Source organism: Octodon degus, unplaced genomic scaffold, assembly GCF_000260255.1.
Source record: "Octodon degus isolate 3935 unplaced genomic scaffold, OctDeg1.0 scaffold00001, whole genome shotgun sequence".
Lineage (NCBI taxonomy): Eukaryota > Metazoa > Chordata > Mammalia > Rodentia > Octodontidae > Octodon > Octodon degus.
In genome coordinates this window covers 9,177,262-9,197,502 of record NW_004524577.1, presented here as the reverse complement: position 1 = coordinate 9,197,502, position 20,241 = coordinate 9,177,262, and the positions used below count along the sequence as shown (strand labels likewise).

At 52.4% G+C, this 20,241-nt stretch overlaps 1 protein-coding gene across 3 annotated transcripts in view; it reads right to left on the bottom strand.

Annotated features, from left to right (window-relative positions):
• The window catches only part of Itgax (integrin subunit alpha X), a 20,392-nt gene extending 6,659 nt beyond the window's left edge, over positions 1-13,733 (bottom strand). The window contains exons 1-20 of one of the 3 annotated variants that reach the window (XM_023699898.1): positions 13,512-13,733; positions 12,902-13,007; positions 12,292-12,395; positions 11,978-12,048; positions 11,713-11,827; positions 9,192-9,322; positions 8,926-9,071; positions 8,563-8,716; positions 8,178-8,322; positions 7,577-7,650; positions 7,303-7,432; positions 7,073-7,215; positions 6,769-6,909; positions 6,472-6,684; positions 2,198-2,328; positions 1,915-2,072; positions 1,583-1,737; positions 995-1,126; positions 839-912; positions 524-665 (exon numbers count right to left, since the gene is read on the bottom strand). In XM_023699898.1, the coding sequence (XP_023555666.1) occupies positions 524-665; positions 839-912; positions 995-1,126; positions 1,583-1,737; positions 1,915-2,072; positions 2,198-2,328; positions 6,472-6,684; positions 6,769-6,909; positions 7,073-7,215; positions 7,303-7,432; positions 7,577-7,650; positions 8,178-8,322; positions 8,563-8,716; positions 8,926-9,071; positions 9,192-9,322; positions 11,713-11,827; positions 11,978-12,048; positions 12,292-12,395; positions 12,902-13,007; positions 13,512-13,548 (2,502 nt within the window). In that variant the 5' untranslated portion in view covers positions 13,549-13,733. The remainder of the gene's footprint in view (positions 1-523; positions 666-838; positions 913-994; positions 1,127-1,582; positions 1,738-1,914; positions 2,073-2,197; positions 2,329-6,471; positions 6,685-6,768; positions 6,910-7,072; positions 7,216-7,302; positions 7,433-7,576; positions 7,651-8,177; positions 8,323-8,562; positions 8,717-8,925; positions 9,072-9,191; positions 9,323-11,712; positions 11,828-11,977; positions 12,049-12,291; positions 12,396-12,901; positions 13,008-13,511) is intronic. The other 2 variants (XM_004623171.2, XM_023699951.1) reach the window with 2 other exon arrangements.
• Positions 13,734-20,241: the final 6,508 nt, after the last annotated feature.

The following is a 20,241-nucleotide window of genomic DNA, read 5'->3' as shown; positions in this document are numbered from 1 at the left end:
GCAGAGATTGGCAAATGGCCCACATCCTATTGTTATAAATAAAGTTTTACTGGATCACAGGTGTGCTTATTCACGCCAGTGGGTTTCATTCTTCCACAGGGAAGTCATTGGCTCATAAAGATGGAATATTTCTACCTGGTTTTTCATAGAAAAATTTTGTCAAACCCCAATTCAGATGAGCCAATAAATCTGACTTTCATAATAATGTTTAAAACATTTGAAGATTGGGACACTTTTTCCTTTGAAAAAAGGGATCTTGGTGTGATATGGCATATGAAGCAATTTATGGTGCGTTACCCTCCTCTCCAAACTGATGGCCTCCGGAAACTCATTTTTGATAGCCAGAGCCTTTAAAATGTGAGACTCAGAGTTGAATACCACATGAGCAGGAACAAGCCCCAGACACTACGGCCACGGCCACCAGCCCAGGCCTGCTACAGCTGCTAAGTCATGGCACCCAGTCTGAGTTTTGAACCCAGCACAGATCTGTCTGTGCTGATTCCTAGCCCACCAAAGTGGATACCTGCTGTCCTGCCACACGTCGGTAGGACAGCCCTTCTGGATAGAAGAAGGTCACTGTGGTCCCATAGGAGTCTTCGCCATCATTGGACGCTATCACTTCCGCGTTCAGTTCGAGGTTACTCCCCACCACCAGGGTCTTCAAGCTGGGCGTTGCAGGGGTGGGGTGGGGGAATGATTGTGTGAGTGAGGCTGGAAATGGGCTGGGGTACAGCATGGGGTGAGGAGGGAGAGACGGGGGCAGCATACTTGCTTTCTGAGTCCCAGGCCCTAGAAGGGAGGTGGGACGCACGGCAGACCTAAGCAGGTGGGTGCTTACCCCAAGAAGTCAAAGGTGATTTCAAGGTCATCCTGGCAGATGTGGTCAGCTCCACAGTTCTTCTCAAAGGGGAGCTAAGAGAAGGGCCAGGCGGGGTTTTCCTGAGACCCAGCACCACCCGGGGTGACCCCTCAGAGTCCTGAGCCCTGCACTCACGGAGACCGTGAAGTAGGTCTGAGCATCCGCAGCCAACATGGGCTGGAGGAACCCAATGGAAGAGCTGGGCTTGCCCTCCAGAGAGAAGTTGAGGCGCAAAGTAATGGGCGTCACCGAGTCCTCCACGCAGGCCTAGAGCACAAGCACCAACAGGGAGAGCTTGAGGAAAGCCCAGGAAGCGCCGCCCGCCCCAGAGGCTTGCTTTATGCTGCCACGCAGAGCCGTCTGCCTGCTGTGCACAGGGAGGGTCCCTCGTTTTCTTCAGCATCTTTCTGATCTGCCCTCCTCCCTGTTCTCATCAGTTTTGTCACCTGCCATGGGCCTGGCTCCTACACAGAGCCTGTCTCAGAGGACCAGGGCCATCAATTTGTGCCCAGGGAATGCCTCAGAGCATCTCAACCTGCAGCGCCAAGCTCGCGAGCAGCCTGGTTCCCTTTCCCTGAGATCCAACTGCATAACCTCTGGCCACTGCAACCAACCTCAGCTGCAGCTCCATGCCAGGTGCTGTGCTGAGGCTGAGCCCCAGAGAGCACCAGAACCTGCTGCTGGCCTCCAAACGGCCCTGCCCGTCCACGGAGGCTGCCTTACCGGGAGAAGCAGTGGCACAGGCTCACAGTGCTGCCTCAGCCCAAGGACTTGGACCTGAGTCAGGGTCCGGGTATTTGTCTTCTTGAAGACGGCACGGGGATTCAGGCGGCCAGGGTCAAGGGTAAGTTCAAAGGTCACAGAGCTCTGGAGGTTACCTAGAAAAGGAAGCAGTGCATGGGGGTATGGGGGGGGTGGAGAGAGACAGAGACAAAGAGCAAGAGCGAGAGTGAGAGCGAGAGCCTCCCCAGGCAAGGAAGGGCGAGGCAGTGGACAGGAGTCCTGTGCTGGGGGACCTCAAGGGTCAGGGTATCCAGGGTAGGGGCAGGACTCACCTCCTTGACTCTTGGTACATTCATAAATATGAAAGCAGACAGTGGCTTCGCCCAGGCTCTGGACAGTGGCCACCGGCTCTTGACACTCAAACATAGACCTGGGGATCTCTGTACGCGTGAAATGCATGTTCACCCTCACCCCAAGGACAGGTCTCGTCCTGTGGGGAGAACGCCGAGTTCAGCCTAGGCTCTTGGCTCCCGCAGCACCACTGGGCAGGGGAGGGGTGGGGGTCCTGTGGGGACCTCGGGTCACACAGGCAGTGTGTGAAGCAGCCACTCTCACCTAAGCAGCAGCATGTGTCCCTGCGCCCCCACAGCCAGGTCTAGCAGTCCATCCAGGGTGAGGTCCTGGCCCCCGCTCAGAGACTGCCCGAAGTGCTGAAGCCTGGGAGAGAGCTGGGAGCCTGCGATCCTCTGTCCAGAAGAGAAAGTCAGTTATGTTGGGTGCTGGGGGAGGAACTGAGTTGTTGGAATTTGGCTTATTCTCTAAGAGGTAAAGTATCAGAGGCCTGGTTCCCAGTGTGCTGGACCTTCTACAAAAGTAAGTCCAGTGGGAGGTGATTGGGCAGCTGGGGACATTGGCCTCAGATGGGATTAAATACGGGAGTGGTTAGGTGGTCCTGGTTATTTCCAGAGAGTTAAAAAAGAATGTGACTGATGGCTGAACATGGTAGTGAGTCCCTACCACCCCAGCTACCCAGAAGGCTGAGGCAGGAGAACGGGAGGTTCAATGCCAGCCCGGCAATTTAGTGAGAACCTGTCTCTAAAAAGAATGACAACTTTTAAAAGAGCTGGGAGTGTAGCTCTGTGTCTCCTGGGGTCCAAGCCTCGCTGCACCTGCCTCCCCCCAAAGGAGCAAGGCTTGTGTTAGCCTCTCTTTGCCATGTACCCTCCCCACACGATGCCATCAACCATGGTGTGACATAGCCAGGAGGCCTGTGGGAGCTCACACTGTGCTAGTTCTAAACACTGTACTCCCACGAATTCATTCAGTCAGCGAGCACAGCGGTGGGTGAAGAGACTGTTTCTAGTAACACAAAGTGAGGCCGAACTTCAGGGACCTTTCTTTTTTCTTTTCTTTTCTTTTTCTTTTTTATTTTTTTCGGAACCGGGGATTGAACTCAGGCCCTTGCGCTTGCAAGGCAAGTGCTTATTCTACTGAGCTATCTCCCCGGCCCAGGGACCTTTCTTGTGCTTTTCCTGTGTCCAGGAAGTAGTAGCTCTCTTGAGATATCGTCCACACACCGTACAATTCACCTCTTTAAAGTACACAACCCAATAGTGTTTAGTGTGTTCACACAATGGTGAAACCATCACCTCAGTCAGTTTCAGGACAGTGTCCCCACTTCCAAGAGACCCCGTATCTATTGGAGGGGGCGCTATGCATTTCATTTCTCCCCATACCCGGCCCTAGGTAACCTCTAGCCTACTTTCTATCTCTGTAGATTTGTCTATTTTAGTAACTTAGTACAAACGCTGTCATGGTCACTTGTGACTGGCTTCTTCTACTGAGAATAATGTTTTCCGGGTTCATCAATGTTGTACCCTATATCAGCACCTCCTTCCTCATCAGTTGATAGATATTTGGATTATTCACACCTTGGCCATTAGGAATAATGCTGCAAAGAACATCCACATACAAGAGGCTTTGGGGGAGTGTTTTGTTTTAAGACAGTGTCTGCCTGTAATTTAAGCTGGCCTGGAACTCACTGTGTAGGTAAGGCTGACATCAAACTTGTGGCAGTCCTCTTGCCTCAGCCTCCCCAGTGTTAAGAACACAGGCCACCACAAAGCCAACTCATGTACAAGATTTTGTGTGGCTGCATGTTTAATTAACTCTGTAGTTAGTCTTTTGATAATTGCCGACTGCTTTCCAAATTTTACAACCCCACTAGCAATGCAGGAGGGTTGGAAGTTCTCCACAACCTCCCCAATACTTAGTAACTCTCAGCCTTGGGAACCCTAGCCACTCTAGAAGACTCAAAACTGTGCCTCACTGTGGCCTGGGTTTGCTAACACCTGCTGAGGAGTGATACTGAGATCCTTTCAAGTACTCATTGGCCCTTTGTTTATCTTCTTTGAGGAAATACCTCTTCAGACACTTCACCTATTTTTTAGTTGGAGGTTCCTCAATTTCCGCCAAGGAAAGTAGCCCTCCCTTCTCAAGGAACGTTTTTTAGCTGTGTGTAGTGTTTCTCCCCAGGGGGGCACTGGTATGATCCTTGAGGACAGGGATGGAATAAAGTCCCCCAGATATACAAAGGTCTTCATGTTCCACCTGCAATTTTGAAGCTACTAGAAGAAAACCTGAGGAAAACCCTTCAAGATATCGGTACTGGCATCAAGTTTTCTGAGTAGCGCTTGGGAAACAATAGGAAGAACCGCAAACTGGATTTTACCAAAGTGAAATGCTTCTGTACAGCGAAGGAAACGATCAACAGTAAAGAGACAACCCGAGGAATAGGAGAGAAATTTTGCTGTATATTCTTCACATAGAAGAGTAATTCAGAATAAAGAACTCAAGACAAGTAGCATCAAATGAGTTAATCTAATCAATAATGGACAATTCTCAAAAAAAGTCCAAATGGCCAGTTAATGCATGGAAGTAAGTTCAACACCTTTAACCATTAGCAAAATCAAAGTCAAAGTTATACTGAAGGGCTAAGGAGATAGCTCAGGGGTCTAAGCACCTGCCTGGCAAGTGTAAGGACCTGGGTTCGATCCCTGGTACCCCATGCCAAGCCAGCCCCAGAACCCTGGGTGTGCTCTGCTGTCATCAAAACTGGGCTTAGTGGTGCACACCTATAATCCCAGCACTGGGGAGGCTGAGACAGGAGGATCACTATAAGCTCAAGGTGAGTAGTGAGACCCTGTATCAAACATCAAATAAATTAATAAACAAACAAACTACACTGAAGTCAAGCATAGTGATGCAGACCTATAATCCTAGCACTCTGGAAGGCTGAGGCAGGAGAATTTCAAGTTCCTACCCAGCCTTGATAACTTAGCAACTTAGTGAGGGCCTGTCTTAAAATTTAAAAGGCAAGAATCTGAAGTTCTTGCTCAGTGTAAATGCCCTGGTCCAATCCACAGTACTACAAGCAAAAAGATATATAGAGATAGAGATAGAGATAGAGATAGAGATAGAGATAGAGATAGAGATAGAGATAGAGATGGAGATAGAGATAGAGATATACTGAGATTCCATCTCACCCCAGTCAACAAATACCCCAGGTCTTATCAACAAAAATAAATGCTATCGAGGATCCAGGGAAAAAGCAATGTTTATACACTGTCAGTGAGAATATGATACCGCTGCTATGAAAAGCACTATAGAAGTTCCTCGAAAAGCTAAACATCGGGGCTGCGGAGATAGCTCAGAGGCAAAGGCATGCGCCAGGCAGGCACAAGGACCCGAGTTTGATCCTCAGCCCCTCGCGCCATTCACCGGGCACACCGTGCCAGCCACAGCACTGGGCATGGTGGTGCATGTCTAAGCCCAGCACTCAAGAGGTTGAGACAGGAGGATCACTGTGAGTTTGAGACCAGTCTGGGGCTACAAAAGTGAGAACAAAGCCAGCCTAAACTGCAGAGTGAGACCCTGTCTCCAAAAAAAAAAAAAAGCTAAATGTAGAATTGTTCTATGGTAGAGCTATCCCACTCCTGGGTACAGACCCAAAGGAATCAAGGTGAGATATGACAGAGATCCTTCAGCATCTAGGTTTATTCCAGCACTATTCACAATAGCCCAGACAGGCTACCAGCCTACATGTCCGTCAATGAATGAATGAATAAAGAAAACATAATGTGGTATTACGCAGCCATAAAAGAACAACATCATGTCATTTCCAAGAACATGGACCAATCTGGAGATCATGCTGTTAAGCGAAACAAGCTAGACTCAGGCAGTCAAGTATTGCGTGGCTTCTGTCATATGTGAAATGACATGAAAATAGAAGAGGACCTAGCAAGAAGAAGAAAGGTTAGACAGGTGTGGACACGAGTAGGTGGTGGGAGGGGGTACTATGAAAGCACACTGCGTGCATTATGGAAATGTCATAATGAAACCTGCTAATTGAACAGTTAATGTGCACTAGTAATTATAATTTGTAAAATAAAATATTTTTAGAAAATCACATTGTATCCAGGGAGATGAGGGGTCAATGAAGAGGAACATAAGGCTGCTGGATCTAAGCAGATGGGAGATCGGGAGCGCAGAAGACTGAGGGAGCCCCGCATCGCCACTCCTGCTCTGTTGTGAACCTCGGACAGGACAGGTTATGTCTGTAGAATGGGTTTGCTAATGCCTGCTCTGCACACTGTGCAAAGCTTCTGGGAGATGAAAGGGCCCAGATGGAAACTACACAAGGACCAACTCCCAGAGCGAGCAGTGTGGGGGCCACGCATGTCTCCACGCCACAGTCACACAGGTGCTCCTCGCTGCTGGTGAGGTGCCCGGTGCTGGCAAGGAGAGGAAACAAGTAAAAGGAGTGTGAAAGAGAAGCCCAAGCAAAGAGGACGAAGTCACAGTGACAGGAAACAGCGACTGGATCTCACCTGGCTGTGGGCCTGGCTGATGCCTCCTCTAGAGACTCCATGAAACAAGTAAACAGCGCCCTGGTTCTCCTGCTCTCCGGGGGCCCCGATGGCCACATCTGTCAGCTCGTCCCCATTCACGTCCCCCAGCACCGTCATTGCTGCCCCAAAGCGGCCCCAGGGGTGACCCTGCTCGCCCTGGAGAACAGCTTCACACCGCCACGGAGCCCTCTGCTAAACAAAAAATGTCAGGCCCGAGACAAGGACACCTTCCATCCACACCCAAAGCCCATGAGCCCGGTCCCAGCAGCCACTCACCCCCTTAGGCAGGGGACACACGGACACCCGGCCCCCCCGGGTCGGCTCGTAGTAATGGGGGGCCCCAATGAGGACCAGGTCAGTGCTGCCATCTCTATCCACATCCACAGAGCAGAGGGAGGCCCCAAAGTAGGAGCCGATCTAGGGTAGAGGCACAGGTCACCCTGGCTCCCCTGCCAGGTGCACCAGCACGGTCATCTCTCCCGAGACACCAAGACCTGCCCCAAGGCCCCTCCCCTCTCGCTCCCTGACCCTGGCCACCCCGCCCACCCTCGCAGGCCACTCTGGCTCTCTCCATACCAACCTGGGTCCCTCTGACCTCGGCTTGTGACCTCCATCGCCTGGAAGCCTGGATGAAGATGATGACCTTTCCAGTGTGCTGATGGCGAGGAGCCCCCAGGACCAGGCTCTGCGCCCCCTTCCAAAGGGCCAGCTCTGTGGCATAACCTTGGGTGGGGGTGCGGGCTCAGCACCAAGGCTTTCCCCATCCCCAGCAGGGCGCCCCCTCGTCAGCCCTGCCTGGACCCCTCTCACCCAGGTAAGAGTCCCTCTCATCCATGTGCTCCCCAGTCACGTTGATGAAGGTGGGTTTCCCATTTTGGGGATACAGGAAGGCGCCTCCAGACCAGTCGAAGCTTCCTACTGCCCCCAGAACTGGACCTTCCTGAGAGGATTCCAAGGCTGAGCAGGCAGGAGCCAGGAGAGGCCCAACCCAGAGAAGTACCTGCGCCTGGCCCCACCCCCCAGCCAATGCTAGCCTCGTGTTCCCTTCCCACACCCCTCCTCATCCTGAAGGGAGGTCACTCACTGGGGTGAACACAGCGCTGAAGCCCTCCTGGGACATCTCCAGTTCAAAAGAGCTACTGCTTACCGGCTCTGTACCTGGGGGAGAAGGCATGCTGCTTGGGTTTCCCAGGAGAAAGACAGCTGTGCAGGGTGCTACAAGGATTCTTACGATTTTTCTTTCTTTTCTTTTGAGACAGGGTCTCACTATGCAGTGTGGGTTGGCCTTGTGCTCACTTTTCTAGCTCCCAGGCTGGTCTCGAACTCACAGAGATCCTCCTGTCTCAGCCTCCCAAGTGCTGGCATTACAGGCATGCACCACCAAGCCTGGTTCTGGGACCACACAGTGGTCGCCCACATCTGGGGCTGAGTGCCCCCCCCCATCCCCTGGGGATCAGAGGAGACCTTAGGGCACGCGGGGCTTGGGATCAAGTGGGGCTGGGGATGGAACTCTGGTCCTTGCACTTGCCTGGCAGACACTTATGCCTCTGAGCTATCCTCCCCCTCCCTTAGGAAAATCTTAAGATTGGACAGCAAAGGCTACAGAAGAGTTTAGGGCCTCACAGAGGAGTCTGAATTCAAAAAAGAAAATCGCTTGTAGCCGAGGCTTTCTGCCTCTGCCTCACCCTCGATGGCGAAGATCTTCTCCTTCAGCTGGTTTTGAATAGCCCTCAGGGCGTCGAAGTTCTCCACTCTGAAGACGTGGGAGGGGCTTGATGCGATCTGGTTTAATTCGTACCGGGAAGCTGGAGCTTGAAAAGCTCTCCCAACCTGTAGGCAGCAGAGACGCGCTCAGTGTTCCCGGGCCACAAGAGCGCTGCGCCGCGGAGGCCTCACAACACCGAGAAAAGAGCGGCTCGGGTAGCCCTTTAAGGAAAAAGAATCCTGGGTTCCGGCGCTAGGGCGGAGCTGTCGGGCTGGCCCATGCGCTGCGGGGATTGTTATCCATAAGGGGGCAGCAGACTTGGGAGGATGACGTAGGCAGGCTCCCGTCCCAGCGCCGCGTCGCACCCCAACTGCATAGCGGATGATGCCTGCCGCCTTAGCCATGGGGATGACGTCCTTATAATCCAGTCTATCGCCTTCTTTATGTCCGTCGGTGATGACAATCAAGATCTTGGTGGCATCCTTGCGAGCTCCGCTTACGGCGGTGAACAGTTCATTTCTGCCAGGAAAGAAGAGGCGCCGAGGTTGATGAAAGAGCAGTGCAGACCCGAAAACCTTTGTGAAAGGAAGGATGGATGCCGCTGCCCCGGGAGGCCTCGGTCCCGCTGAGCGGCCCCAACTTGGCAAGAGGGCATTTCCGTTTCTGCACTGAGGGCCTAAGGAGGAAGTGGGTGCCTGGGGAAAGGATGCGGAGGCGTCTAGGCTCACATGACTTCTCTGATGGCCGTGGCTGTGTAAGTGAACCCTTTTAGCTGGCTCACGGAGTTGAGCAGGCTTAGCGGGTCTGAGCTGGAGACGAAGTCATTGAAGGTGAAGTGTGTCCGGAATCGGTTTGAGAACTGCATCAGAGCAACCTGGGAGACCCACCCGGGCCAGGGGCTGAGGTTACTTCCCTGGGGCCCCCAGTGCTTCCACAGCAAGTGTCCTCCACCCAGCAAGTCCCAGCAGACGTGTCTCCCTCCCCTAAGGCACACCTGGGTGCTGGGCCTCTGGAACTGGCTTATCACAGACTTCACAAAGTTTATCATCGTGACGAAATCATAAGGCAAAATGCTGCCAGAGCCATCAATCAGGAACACGATGTCCTGGTCCTGCCGTGGGCACTCTAGGAAAAGAAGTGGCCCTGGTCCTTCAAGGGACACACCCAAGCGCCCAGGACCTCCTGGCCACAAGAACTCACGCGTGCCCCCACCTCATCCCTCCTTGTTAGGATTTCTCTAAGCACGTGCCCCCAACAGGGCCCTGAGGCTCGGAAAGATTCAGAGAGGCTGCTGTGACTGAACCGTTCTTGCCTGCTCAGCCAATCTGGTTGATTAATTTAAAAAAAAAAAGTGAGCCTGCCATCTAGATAAGCCAGGAGCCCCTCTTTCTCCCTGGGCCAACTGTGACAACTCCCTGCCCCACCTGAGCCCACCTTCCTCCGCACCCTCAGTATCCTCCAAGGAAAGGACCCGGTGCCTGCCCCGGCTGGCTGGGGTCATGGGTCAAAGCTGAACTGCACTTTTCCATAATTTTAATGTCATCCCTGACAGCAGCTGCACATGGACCACGTTCCAGTCGTAGCTGGAATACGGGCCGCAATCCATGCCTGGCAGAAGCAGAACCTGTTCTCAGAAAGGGAGGCGCTTCCTGCTCAGGGAGGAGACTCCCATCCTCCCCTGCCTGCCGGCTTCTCCTTTCTGCACTGGAGGCGGTCTACAAGCGAGACTGGTATCTGGGGGCTCTGACAGCCCCTGTGGGTGGAGTTGAGGCCCAGCGGGGCTCGGGAAAGGGTTTCAAGCTGTGACCAAATGTCACTGTCCCCCAAGTGAATGAGAAGCCACTTTGGGTCAGAAAAGCTCACTGTTCTACCTCTTTATCCCCCATGCCCATCAGCGCCAGAGAAGCCCAGCCTTGTATCTAAGCCTGCGTGACAACAGGTACCTGAATACACACACACACACACACACACACACACACACACACACTGCAGCGTGGTGCAATCAGAAATGCAGTGAATGTTTAGTTTTTAAAATTCTATCACAGTAAAAGACACACTGCTGCCCGCCTCCCCAAGCCTCCGCTCTTCTTCTGGTCTACTCATCGCCTCGTGCTTGCCACTTTCTGAAGCAGCTCTGGAGTCCTCGGTCATGGCTGCCCCGATGTCCTGAATCAGCTCAAAACGGCTGCCTTTCATGGTCATTTTGACTCTGGGGAGGAGCCAGGAGTCCTGGTGCCAGAGCCAGGCAGTGAGGTGGGTGGGACCCAGCGTCGTGGTTTTACTTGGCAGAAATTGGCATCATTGCTTTGAATCCATTCAGGACATGGAGGCAGCCATGATGGCGCAACCAGACACAGGGGAGAACTTGAAGAGCAGGAGGAGGGATGGGATGGGTGCGCTCAGACAGAGGGGTCGAGGGGTCACGCTGGAGGGCGTCAGTGGCACAGCCTTGTACTGAAGCAATTCTTAACTGTAAATATACACTGTATTTTTGATCAGCCCTCATATACACACACATATAATACACACATCCACATGCATACACATATATACAAATACACATATACACACATCCACATGCACACACATATGCACACACATATACACATACATATACATACATACACATACATACACACATCCACATGTACACGCACATACACACACATCCACAAGCAAACACATATACACACATCCACATGCACACATACACACATATACACAAACACATATACATGAACACACATATACACACACAAATATACACGTGTCCACACGCACACATACATCAGCACCGATACACACAAATATACACAGATACATACACATACACACATACACATGTGCACACACATATACACACATGCACAATCCACATGCACACACAAACATATACACACATGCACACACACCCGCACATCCACACCTGCATACACACATCCACATAAATATGTACACATGTGTACATGCATACACATATACATATGTACGTGCACACACATAAACATGCATACACATCCACATGCGCACACACATGCACACTCATGCACACACGTGTACACGCACAGCCCAGACTGCACCCTCACCAGCATCTCCGCCCAGCATCTCCCAGACTGCCACCCAAGCCAAGTGGTTACGTCTCAGGGCACAGTGGAAGAGAGTGAATCGCAGCCTCTGGAGACACAGCAGCAGCCCACACTAAGGCAGCCTCCACCTCACACCATGCACTGTACTATGGATTATCTCGTGCTACTTTCAGGGTTGGTTGTGTAATCAGCCCCATCTGACAGATGAAGAAACTGAGGCCAAGCAGCAGAACAGGGGAACGCTGACCAGGCAGTGCCAACACAGGCAATGACACTCGGTCTGTGACTAGAGCCACCACATCATCCAGCAACTGTTTTTTTCCAGACTCCCTCCCCTTCTTATCTGTTCAGGTAACGGTCTCCGACTTCATCATACCCCCAGGTGAATATGAGGGCTCCTCGAGGGAGCGGGGCGGCCCCCACACTCACCCTGCAGGGCATCCGGAAACCTTCTGCCCCCCTGGGCGGGAGGGACCAGCAGGAAGCACAGCCCCATCAAGTACATGTTCTGTCTGCAGGCCTGGTGCACAGTAGGGCCGCAGGCCTGGGGACAGAGGGGCTGGTGGAAGAGGCTGCCCTGCTCCCACCCCTCCCCCACGCCCAGCACTTACATCCTCCACCAGACTCTGGGTCCCAGCAGCCCTGGGACCCCCTCCTCCCCTAAGCCCCCATCTTGTGACCCAGGGTGACTCACCAACAGCTGGGAGGGATTGTTGGAAGCAGCCAGGGATAAGCCCAGGGACATGTTCACTGCCTCTGGGGGCACTGAGGAGACAGACATTTGCATGATGAGCATCAGGGACAGAGCAAAGGTGATAGCCCCCCAGGGGACAAGGAGGCCTGACAGGCGAAGGAGCCTTCCAGGTCATGAGGGAGCCGAGACAGTGCAGGGTGTGACGGGCAGAGGTCCTGCGGGGCTCGGGAAGCCTCTGTAGACTGGGAGTTCTGCAGACACAGCTGAGGCCGCCGTGGGAGCCCCGTGTCAGGTTCAGCCGGGCAGCGACTCACCCCGCAGGGAGACAGGCTCACACTGGCCTGTGCGGTAGTCACACTGATAGAGGCCACCTGTCTGGTTGGCAGCTGTGACCTCTTTGGGGGCTCCAACCATCACCCTGGGGGAGAAAGAGAACCCTGCAGTTAAGAGTGTAGGCCCTAAAGCCCCACTTCCACTCCGGCAGGGCTGCTCTCCCACCTCAATTTCCTGTCTGTAAAATGGAGATTAGTAACGATTTAAATTCTGCAAGGGTAGTGCTGCTATCTGTTGTATTCTCGGGCATACAGCCAGCTCCCGAGGCATATAGTAGGTGTTCAATAAATACTTGTGGAAAGGCTGATTCCTCCTAAGGCTGGGAAAGGTAAGTCAGTGCCCACCTGTCATGTGCAGTGACAGTGCCCAGCACTTAGAAAGGACCCAGTGAATATCAGCTGTAATTACTGTGACACAAGACAGGGTACACTTTCAGCCTAAATAGTCATCACTTGGGGAAAGTTGCCACATCGAATAGAAGGCATTTAAATGTACAAGTCATGCCACAGGGAGAGGGGCTGGGAAGGCAAGGTGATTTGCGCAGGAAGAACAGCCAAGGAGCACCCAAAGTCAGGCGCCTCCTGTCCTCACCTGGAGCCAGTATACTGGACCACGCTGTGTCCAAACCCAGGCCTGTCCATTTGAAAGATTTTCATCTTCAGTGTGTCCAAGTTGAAGCCGAGAGAAGCAGATAAGGCTAAGGAAGGCGAGGGGAGCTTGGGATAAGGTCTTCCTGCTGCCCCGCCACTCTGTCCTCAGTCACCTGCTTGCTGATCTCCACCTTCAGTCCGGCACCCCAGGGCGCCCCGACCTCCTGAGCTCCCTGACCCAATCCACCTCTACCCTTCACACCATTCTCAGATGTCCTTCATGTAATGCTTCCCTGGCAAGTGTCAACTGTCCATTTCCCCAGAGGGACGGTCACCTCCAGAGCTAAAGATGGCCCTTCCCCACCTTTGCCCTGGAAAGCCTGTGGAGGAGAGGTTGGGAAGATTTGGGGGTCACTCAGACACCGCAGAAAAAGCACAGACATAATTTGTCCAGCCCAGACATCCTCAGATAGTCAAGGCCTCCCTTGAATTCCCCCCAAATTGGTTCTCAATATCCTCTTCCCCCACAAAGTCGTTGTGCCAGCCTCCCCTAATGCCAAGCCTCTTTCCCAGCACCTAGGCCCTGGGCTCAGCCGGGGCCCCCAGCTCACCCATGAACAAGAGGAGGGCTCTGCAGGTCCTGCTCATGACTGGAAGGTTCGATGCACGGCTCTGGGCTCCTGGGCTGCCGCAGGACAGCTGGGCCAAGGTACCAAGAAGCGCTCGAGCAGAGCAGGCTAGGAGGCCAGAGGCAGGGAGGGAAGTTATCAGCGTGACTCAGAAGAGGAGGGCGGAGAACACAACCCAAGTGAGCAGAGATGAACACCGGGGCAGCCCCCACACGCCCCATCCAGAGTTTTCTCAGAGATGGCTTGGCCTTCTCTGTGCCTGTGTGGATGGGAATCCCCTGCCCTGTCCTGTGACTCTCTGTTCCCTTTTATACTGGCCAAAGGCTCCCCTGACCTGTGAAATTTGTCAGCCTGGGGAGGGGAGAGCTGCAAAAGCCAGGCCTTCAGGACCTGGCAGAAACCCTGTCCTTTTCTTTTTCTTTTTAATGTTCAACTATTATATATTAGTTCCACAGAAAGCCAGGTCTCGTTTTGGTATATCTGCGCATGCTTACAGTGTACCCGGATTAGCTCTACCACCCCTGTCCCGCTTCCCCTTCTCCACCTGCCCACACACCTTCCTCTTCTTTCCACAGAAACCACCCCCCTTGAGCCAAGGGCTTCTGGCTACTTTGGTCTGCTGACCACATCCAAGGAGGCCACATAGTTTGGTGGAAAGGAATAAGGACTGTTTCAAAAGCTATCTCTGAGGAGATAGAGGGGCCTATTTGTCTCAAACCCTCTGGGGCACAGGCACGCAGGGCCTTTCTTAGCAAGGAGCAGAGGTGAGGGCAGCCCAGCCAGAGGCTTCCCTTACTGCTCCAGGCTGTCTGCAGCTGGCTCTCTGCTTTCTGTGCACAGAGCCTGGGCAGGGCTCCTGCGGTAGCATCTGCACCTTCTGTCCCCTCAGCTGGGCTGAGGACAGGGGCCGTGTTGCCTGTGTGCACAGCGCAAGATTGGAAATCCTGCTTAACTCTAAAAGGAGAATCTGTGTTCCAAAGAAAAATATCTAACTTAAGGATTCATCTTTTCCTGCTGGCTACACAAGGAGAGCTATCTGGCCCTGGGAGAAGCACAGAACATATATTCATTCACACATTCATTCATTCATTCATACATTCATTTATTCATTCAGTGGTTCATTCATTCAATCATTTACACATAGTATATTCCCCAAGTCTAGTTTGAGGCTGACTATACAAGTCTTTTGCTAGGAGGAGAAAACACAGACCCCAGTGCTGAAGACCCTGGGGACACAGGCTGCTCTAAGGATGGAAGGGCAGAGCCTCCCCACCCCCACCCCCGGGCATCTTATCTGGGCTGAGAGGTGCAGATTTCTCAGAGGGCTTCCTGGAGGAGGCAACACGGCAACTGAAGATGGTTAAGTCCGGAAGAGCACTTGGAGGTCACAGCAGTGACCACCAGCAGTGGCAGAGGATGAGACGGAGGGATCTGAGGGCTTGCGAAATCAACAGTGAGAATCAGGGACGTGGGAGGTGAGACATGGTGGGAGATGTGGTCAGGGCTGCAGGAAGCAGGCCAAGGGGAAGCTGCCACCCTCCCCCCAGGTTCTGCAAGTCCCCCGCGGATAGGCCCACTTTATCCTGCAGGTAGAAGGGGCCTTAAAGGGGAAGGAGTGAGAGCCGAGCTCTCCAAATTTACCTTTGAGGAAGCCAGACAGAATTACACAGAGACAGATCCATCGGCAAGGTATGTGGGAGGCTGGAGGGCAGGGGCGGGGGTCATTGGAGGCTGACTTCACGGCCACCATGGGATGATGGTGACTGTCCTCGGGCTGGAGAGAGCAGGAGGAAAGGGGAGGGACGACACTGAGGTTGGCTTTGGGAAAGTCAGAATATGATGTCTACGGGCCTGGTATATTTGAACCTTTCTATGCTCTGGTATTTTCACCTGCAAAATGAGAGCGGTAACAATGGTGCTACCTCGGGGAGACCTGCAGGCGTGAGGTCCTGAGTTCAAAATCTGGTACCACAGAGTGTAGGAGAGAGCAGCCGGCTCCACCTCCACTCTCCTCTTCCTGCAGAGGCCCAGGAGGGCCCAAGGGAGAAGCAGGACCCTGGGGAGGAAAGCTGTCTGCTCCAGGCTACCACAACCTTGTAGCTGCAAGGATGAAACAGAATTTAATAACTTCATTGTTTGACTTGAAGACCAGAAAAATCAGACACAAGGAGATCAAAGACAGAGGTAATTTAAGAAACACCCCCAGCAGTGACTGGCTCAAGTTCTTTGAAGGGTATCAGAGCTGTTCTTTCAGAATGGGTGAGAAGCAATCGACTGGCTCCTTGGTTTAGTTGCAAGACTTTTTTTCTTTTCTTTTTCTTTTTTTTTTTTTTTTTCCGGTACTGGGGATTGAACTCAGGACGCTTATTTTACTGAGCTATCTCCTCAGCCCTGGCTGCAAGACTTGAATAGGGACTTCATACTGAAAACTACAAGGACTGAAAACTGGATATTGCAAAACACATCAGCAATACACGTAACAAGGCAGACAGAGCATTGTCAATTTGGAGGTAAATAATCCCGATTTTAAGGCCGGCGAGTGGCTTTGGCTAAGCACCTGCAGATGTAGCACTGGGATGATTCACATTTTGGTTCAGGAGCGCCTGACACAGGATGTGGTGCTGGGCGCTAGAGCAAATCCAACCAAAGAGAACTGGCCTGTCGCTTCAGACAAACACAGTCTTGGTACTGATGCAGGAGCTGCAGCTCTTAATGAAGCTGCTCAAATTCTGCGATTGCAACTCAGAGTGATGAAGAGGAATCCACAGTAGCTGCTCAGGTGGTTACAGACCTCGGACAGGCAAAGTTGGAAGATTTCAGCCTCTTCCCTGCTTAGTACAGTTGGAAATGATACGCTTCTGGCGTGTGTTTGGAAATTGCACCTCACTTTGGAGGAGGGAATCCCATGGTTACTTTTTTTCAGTAAAATTTAAGAAAGTGGGGGTAGGAGAGGATAAGGGAATGCGCGTCTCTTATCAGTATTGTCATCACTGCTGTGACAGCTGGAGGGGATGTGTTTTGGACTCATCAACTTGGGGTGGGGGGGACTCAAGGTGAGACTGTGAATAGGCAGGAGAAAGATGGGGCCAGGTAGGTTCAGGGGAGCCGTAATACAGGCGGCAAAGCAAGAGCCCAGGAAGAAGGAAGAGGAGTCCTCAGGGCTGGGGCACAGCTCACGGGCCCAGAGCTTGCCCAGCGGGCACGGGGCCCTAGTTTTGACCTCTAGCACCGCAAGGAAAGGCAAGAGGGAGAAGGGAGTTATCCTTAAGAGTGAGAAGGAAATGCAGAAGGAAGAGGCCATCATGGAAGGCAGCTATAGATAAGGAGTCCCACACTGTCACACGCTTTCAGGCGACAAGTGCAGGAAGAAATGAGAAAGCCCTGGCTCTGGTGACGGAGGCTGTCAGTGACCCTGGCAAGGCCAGGTTGGCATAGGCTGAGGGATAGGGATTGGGGGGAGAGCTGCAGAGAGACTTCCAACGCAGCACGGCTGGAAGAAAGCCCGAGACCCGGTATGGAGAGCTGAAGAAAGCTGAGACAGTCTGTAAAAGAAATGCTCACAGAAAAATGCACTAGAGGAAAAGGGTGCAGGTTTTGGACAGATTGAAAATTATGGGCCCACCAGTTAGCTCAGTGGACTAAAGCACCTGCTTAGGCAGATTCAAGGACTGGGGTTTGATCCCTGGCGTGCTCTGCCAGCCCCACCCCCAGGGAGCACTGAGACAGCTACTGAGACTGGGTGTGGTGGCGCGCGCCTGTAATCCCAGAGCTTGGGAGGCTGAAAACAGGAGGATCACTGCAAGTCCAATCTGTTTCGTGAGACCCCGTAGAGCCTTACTAAGGAAAGGAAAGAAAAGAAGAGAAGAGAGGAGAGAAGGGGAGGGGAAGAGAGGAGAAGAGAAGGGGGAAGGGAGGGGAGGGGAGGAGAGGGGCAAAGAGAAGAGAAAGAGAAAATTACATAAGCAGAAGGAGGCCGGGAACCCAAGGCTGACGTCACTGACAGAGTGAATGCCAGGGAGGCCTCAGCCTTCCAAAATGCTGAGACTCGCTGTGGCCTGATTTATTCTTTTCCTTTTCCTTGTCCCCCTGCCCCAGGATTGGGCCTCACCCTCAGTGGTTGATGGGGGAGATGAGTTCACCAGAAAACAAGCCCCCATCTCTTCTCTCAGGCTGTCTGCCATGTTCCTATGGTGCTCAGGCTCACTCAAGGTAGATTCCAATGGGATAGAAACCAAGGAAAGACTTTCCTTCTGCCAAGAATGAATTGAAGGCATACATGTGCGTAACAGAAAACATTCCTGATTCAATCCGCTCATTTGACAGAGGAGAGCAGCACAGCTGTATCAGGACCTTAGATTTTCTGAAGTTCAGTATTCTTTCTTTCTTTCTTTCTTTCTTTTTTTGTATTTAGTAGAGGGTCTACAGGGTCTCACTACACAGATTGGACTCATAGTGATTCTGTTTTCAGCCTCCCAAGTGCTGGGATTACAGGCACGCGCCACCACACCCAGTCTCCATCACTTCTCAGCACGTGCCAGGGGCAGGGTCAGCACTTCATGTGGTGCCTGGGCTCGAACCCTGGTCCCTGAGCTTACCTAAGCAGGCACTTTAGTCCTCTGAACTATCTGGTTGGCCCTCACAGTCTTATTTCAAGGAATCAGACTGACATTTGCAGAGAAAAGGCTAAGAGCCATAAAGCGGCAGATATGCGTCTCAGCCCAGTGGAGATGCACGTGTCCAATAGACACTCCCTGCATCTGGAACCATGGTGCTCAGAGCCCACCACGAGCCAGGGGAAGGTGAAGGGCAGGAGGAGGGCAGGAGGTCAGGAGGTCTGGAGGTCTGGAGGGCAGCCAGCCCCTCCGCTGTCTGTGGCTGGTGCTCTTGACTCACTAAGCTCGTGCTGGGGGAGAAGGTTCTAGGCAGTGGGAAGCAGGAGGGGCTGCATCTGCTCCAATACATGCAGGCGTTAAAAAAAAAAAAAAACAGATGAGAAGCTGCTGCTTTCGTTCAGGTCTAATTTACCAAGACTAAGTGGACCTGAACAGGTTTGAGTCTCCTTCCTGGGTGATTTGTGCATGTGGGAAGAAGAGAACAGAAGCTGCTGGGATTGGGGCCGGTGAGATAGCTCAGCAGACTAACGCACCTGCTTAGGCAAGCGCAGGGACCACAGTTCGATTCCCAGCACCACATGCCACACCAGCCCCTCTCCTAGGGGGTGCTGAGCAGACCAGAGTGGGAGTGTGGTGGTGCACACACCTGTAATCCCAGCACTGGGGCGGCTGAAAGCAGGAGGATTACTATGAGTCCAAGCTGCGTAGTGAGACCCTGTACTGCGTACATAAAAAATAAAAATAAAGGAACTGGTGGGATTTTTCAGGCTATTTCCATCTCACAACCCTCCATGGGACCTAAAAGGAGTCACAGCAGTTTCTGCCTGTCCTCTTGCCACGTGTGATCTGTCTCATTTCCCTTCCTTTGAAGGACAGCTCCATTGTATCCCAAAATTTTCTTAAAATAGAATTTCTCTTCATTCTATCTATAGTATAAAAGCACAAATATGCATAGATTCTCAGGAAGAGGCCCCTGTCCCCAGCATCTGATTCTAGTGACAATTCCCCATCCCTGGGCAGAGCATTGTTTGCTGATTTAGGAGCTCCGGAGGATTTGAGTCAATGGCTGTGAAGCCTGCAACAAGAAAGGGAGAATGGGGCCGGGGAGACAGCTCAGTAGAATAAGCACTTGCCTGGCAAGCACAAGGGCCCGAGGTCAATCTCCAGTTCCACAAAGAAAGAAAGAAAAGGAAAAGAAAGGGAGAAGCAAGCATCAGGTAATAACATCTTGATGGCAGAAAAAAGGAGCTGTGATACTAACAGGTATCACCACAGCGTTTATTCAAATCAACTCATGGAATCGGTGTAACAGGCCCAAGCTGTGGGGCTCTTAGTCACGCTACTCAGGATCTTGCGTCCTCCTCTTCCCCTGGCAGTGTTTCTTCGCATTCACCCCATACACACGTGACCCATGCATGTCACAGGACCTGGGATCTGGGCTGGCCCCTCTAGGGTGCAGGGCAAGCAGGAAAGAGTCCTAGCTGACAAGGAAGGCATATTCTAGAAGGAGATCAGATCCCAGAAATTTTACTAAACAGAAGGAGAGTGGCCCAAGTGAAGGAGTTAGCTCTGCTCTGCTGAGGACCAGGGAGAGAAGCTGGCAAGGGAATACTTTCATTGGCCAGGTGCTGGTGTTGGTCTAGGGTCTGTGAGCTTCTTCAACACGGAGGCTGTACTCTCCTCACCCTTGTACCCCTAGCACTCGCTCACCACCCAACACGTGGGAGGCACAGCACAGTTCATCGATGATGCCTTGCTCACCAGGAAGGGGCATCATGATGCCGTACTCACCAGGAAAGGGCATCGATGATGCCGTGCTCACCAGGAAAGGGCATCGATGATGCAGTGCTCACCGGGAAAGGGCATCGATGATGCAGTGCTCACCAGGAAAGGTCATCGATGATGCAGTGCTCACCAGGAAAAAGGGTAGGGTTTTGGTACAGAGGATCTAATAGCTCCGACCTCATCGGCTATGCTGGTTCAGTTGTGCCCCTGAGAAACAGCATTTGCTATTGTTTGTTGGGGCAGTCGGTATAACCTGAGGGCAAGGCAGGAGAGTTACCTGTCAATTTTTTGCTTTTTTGTTTTTAGTTGCTTTT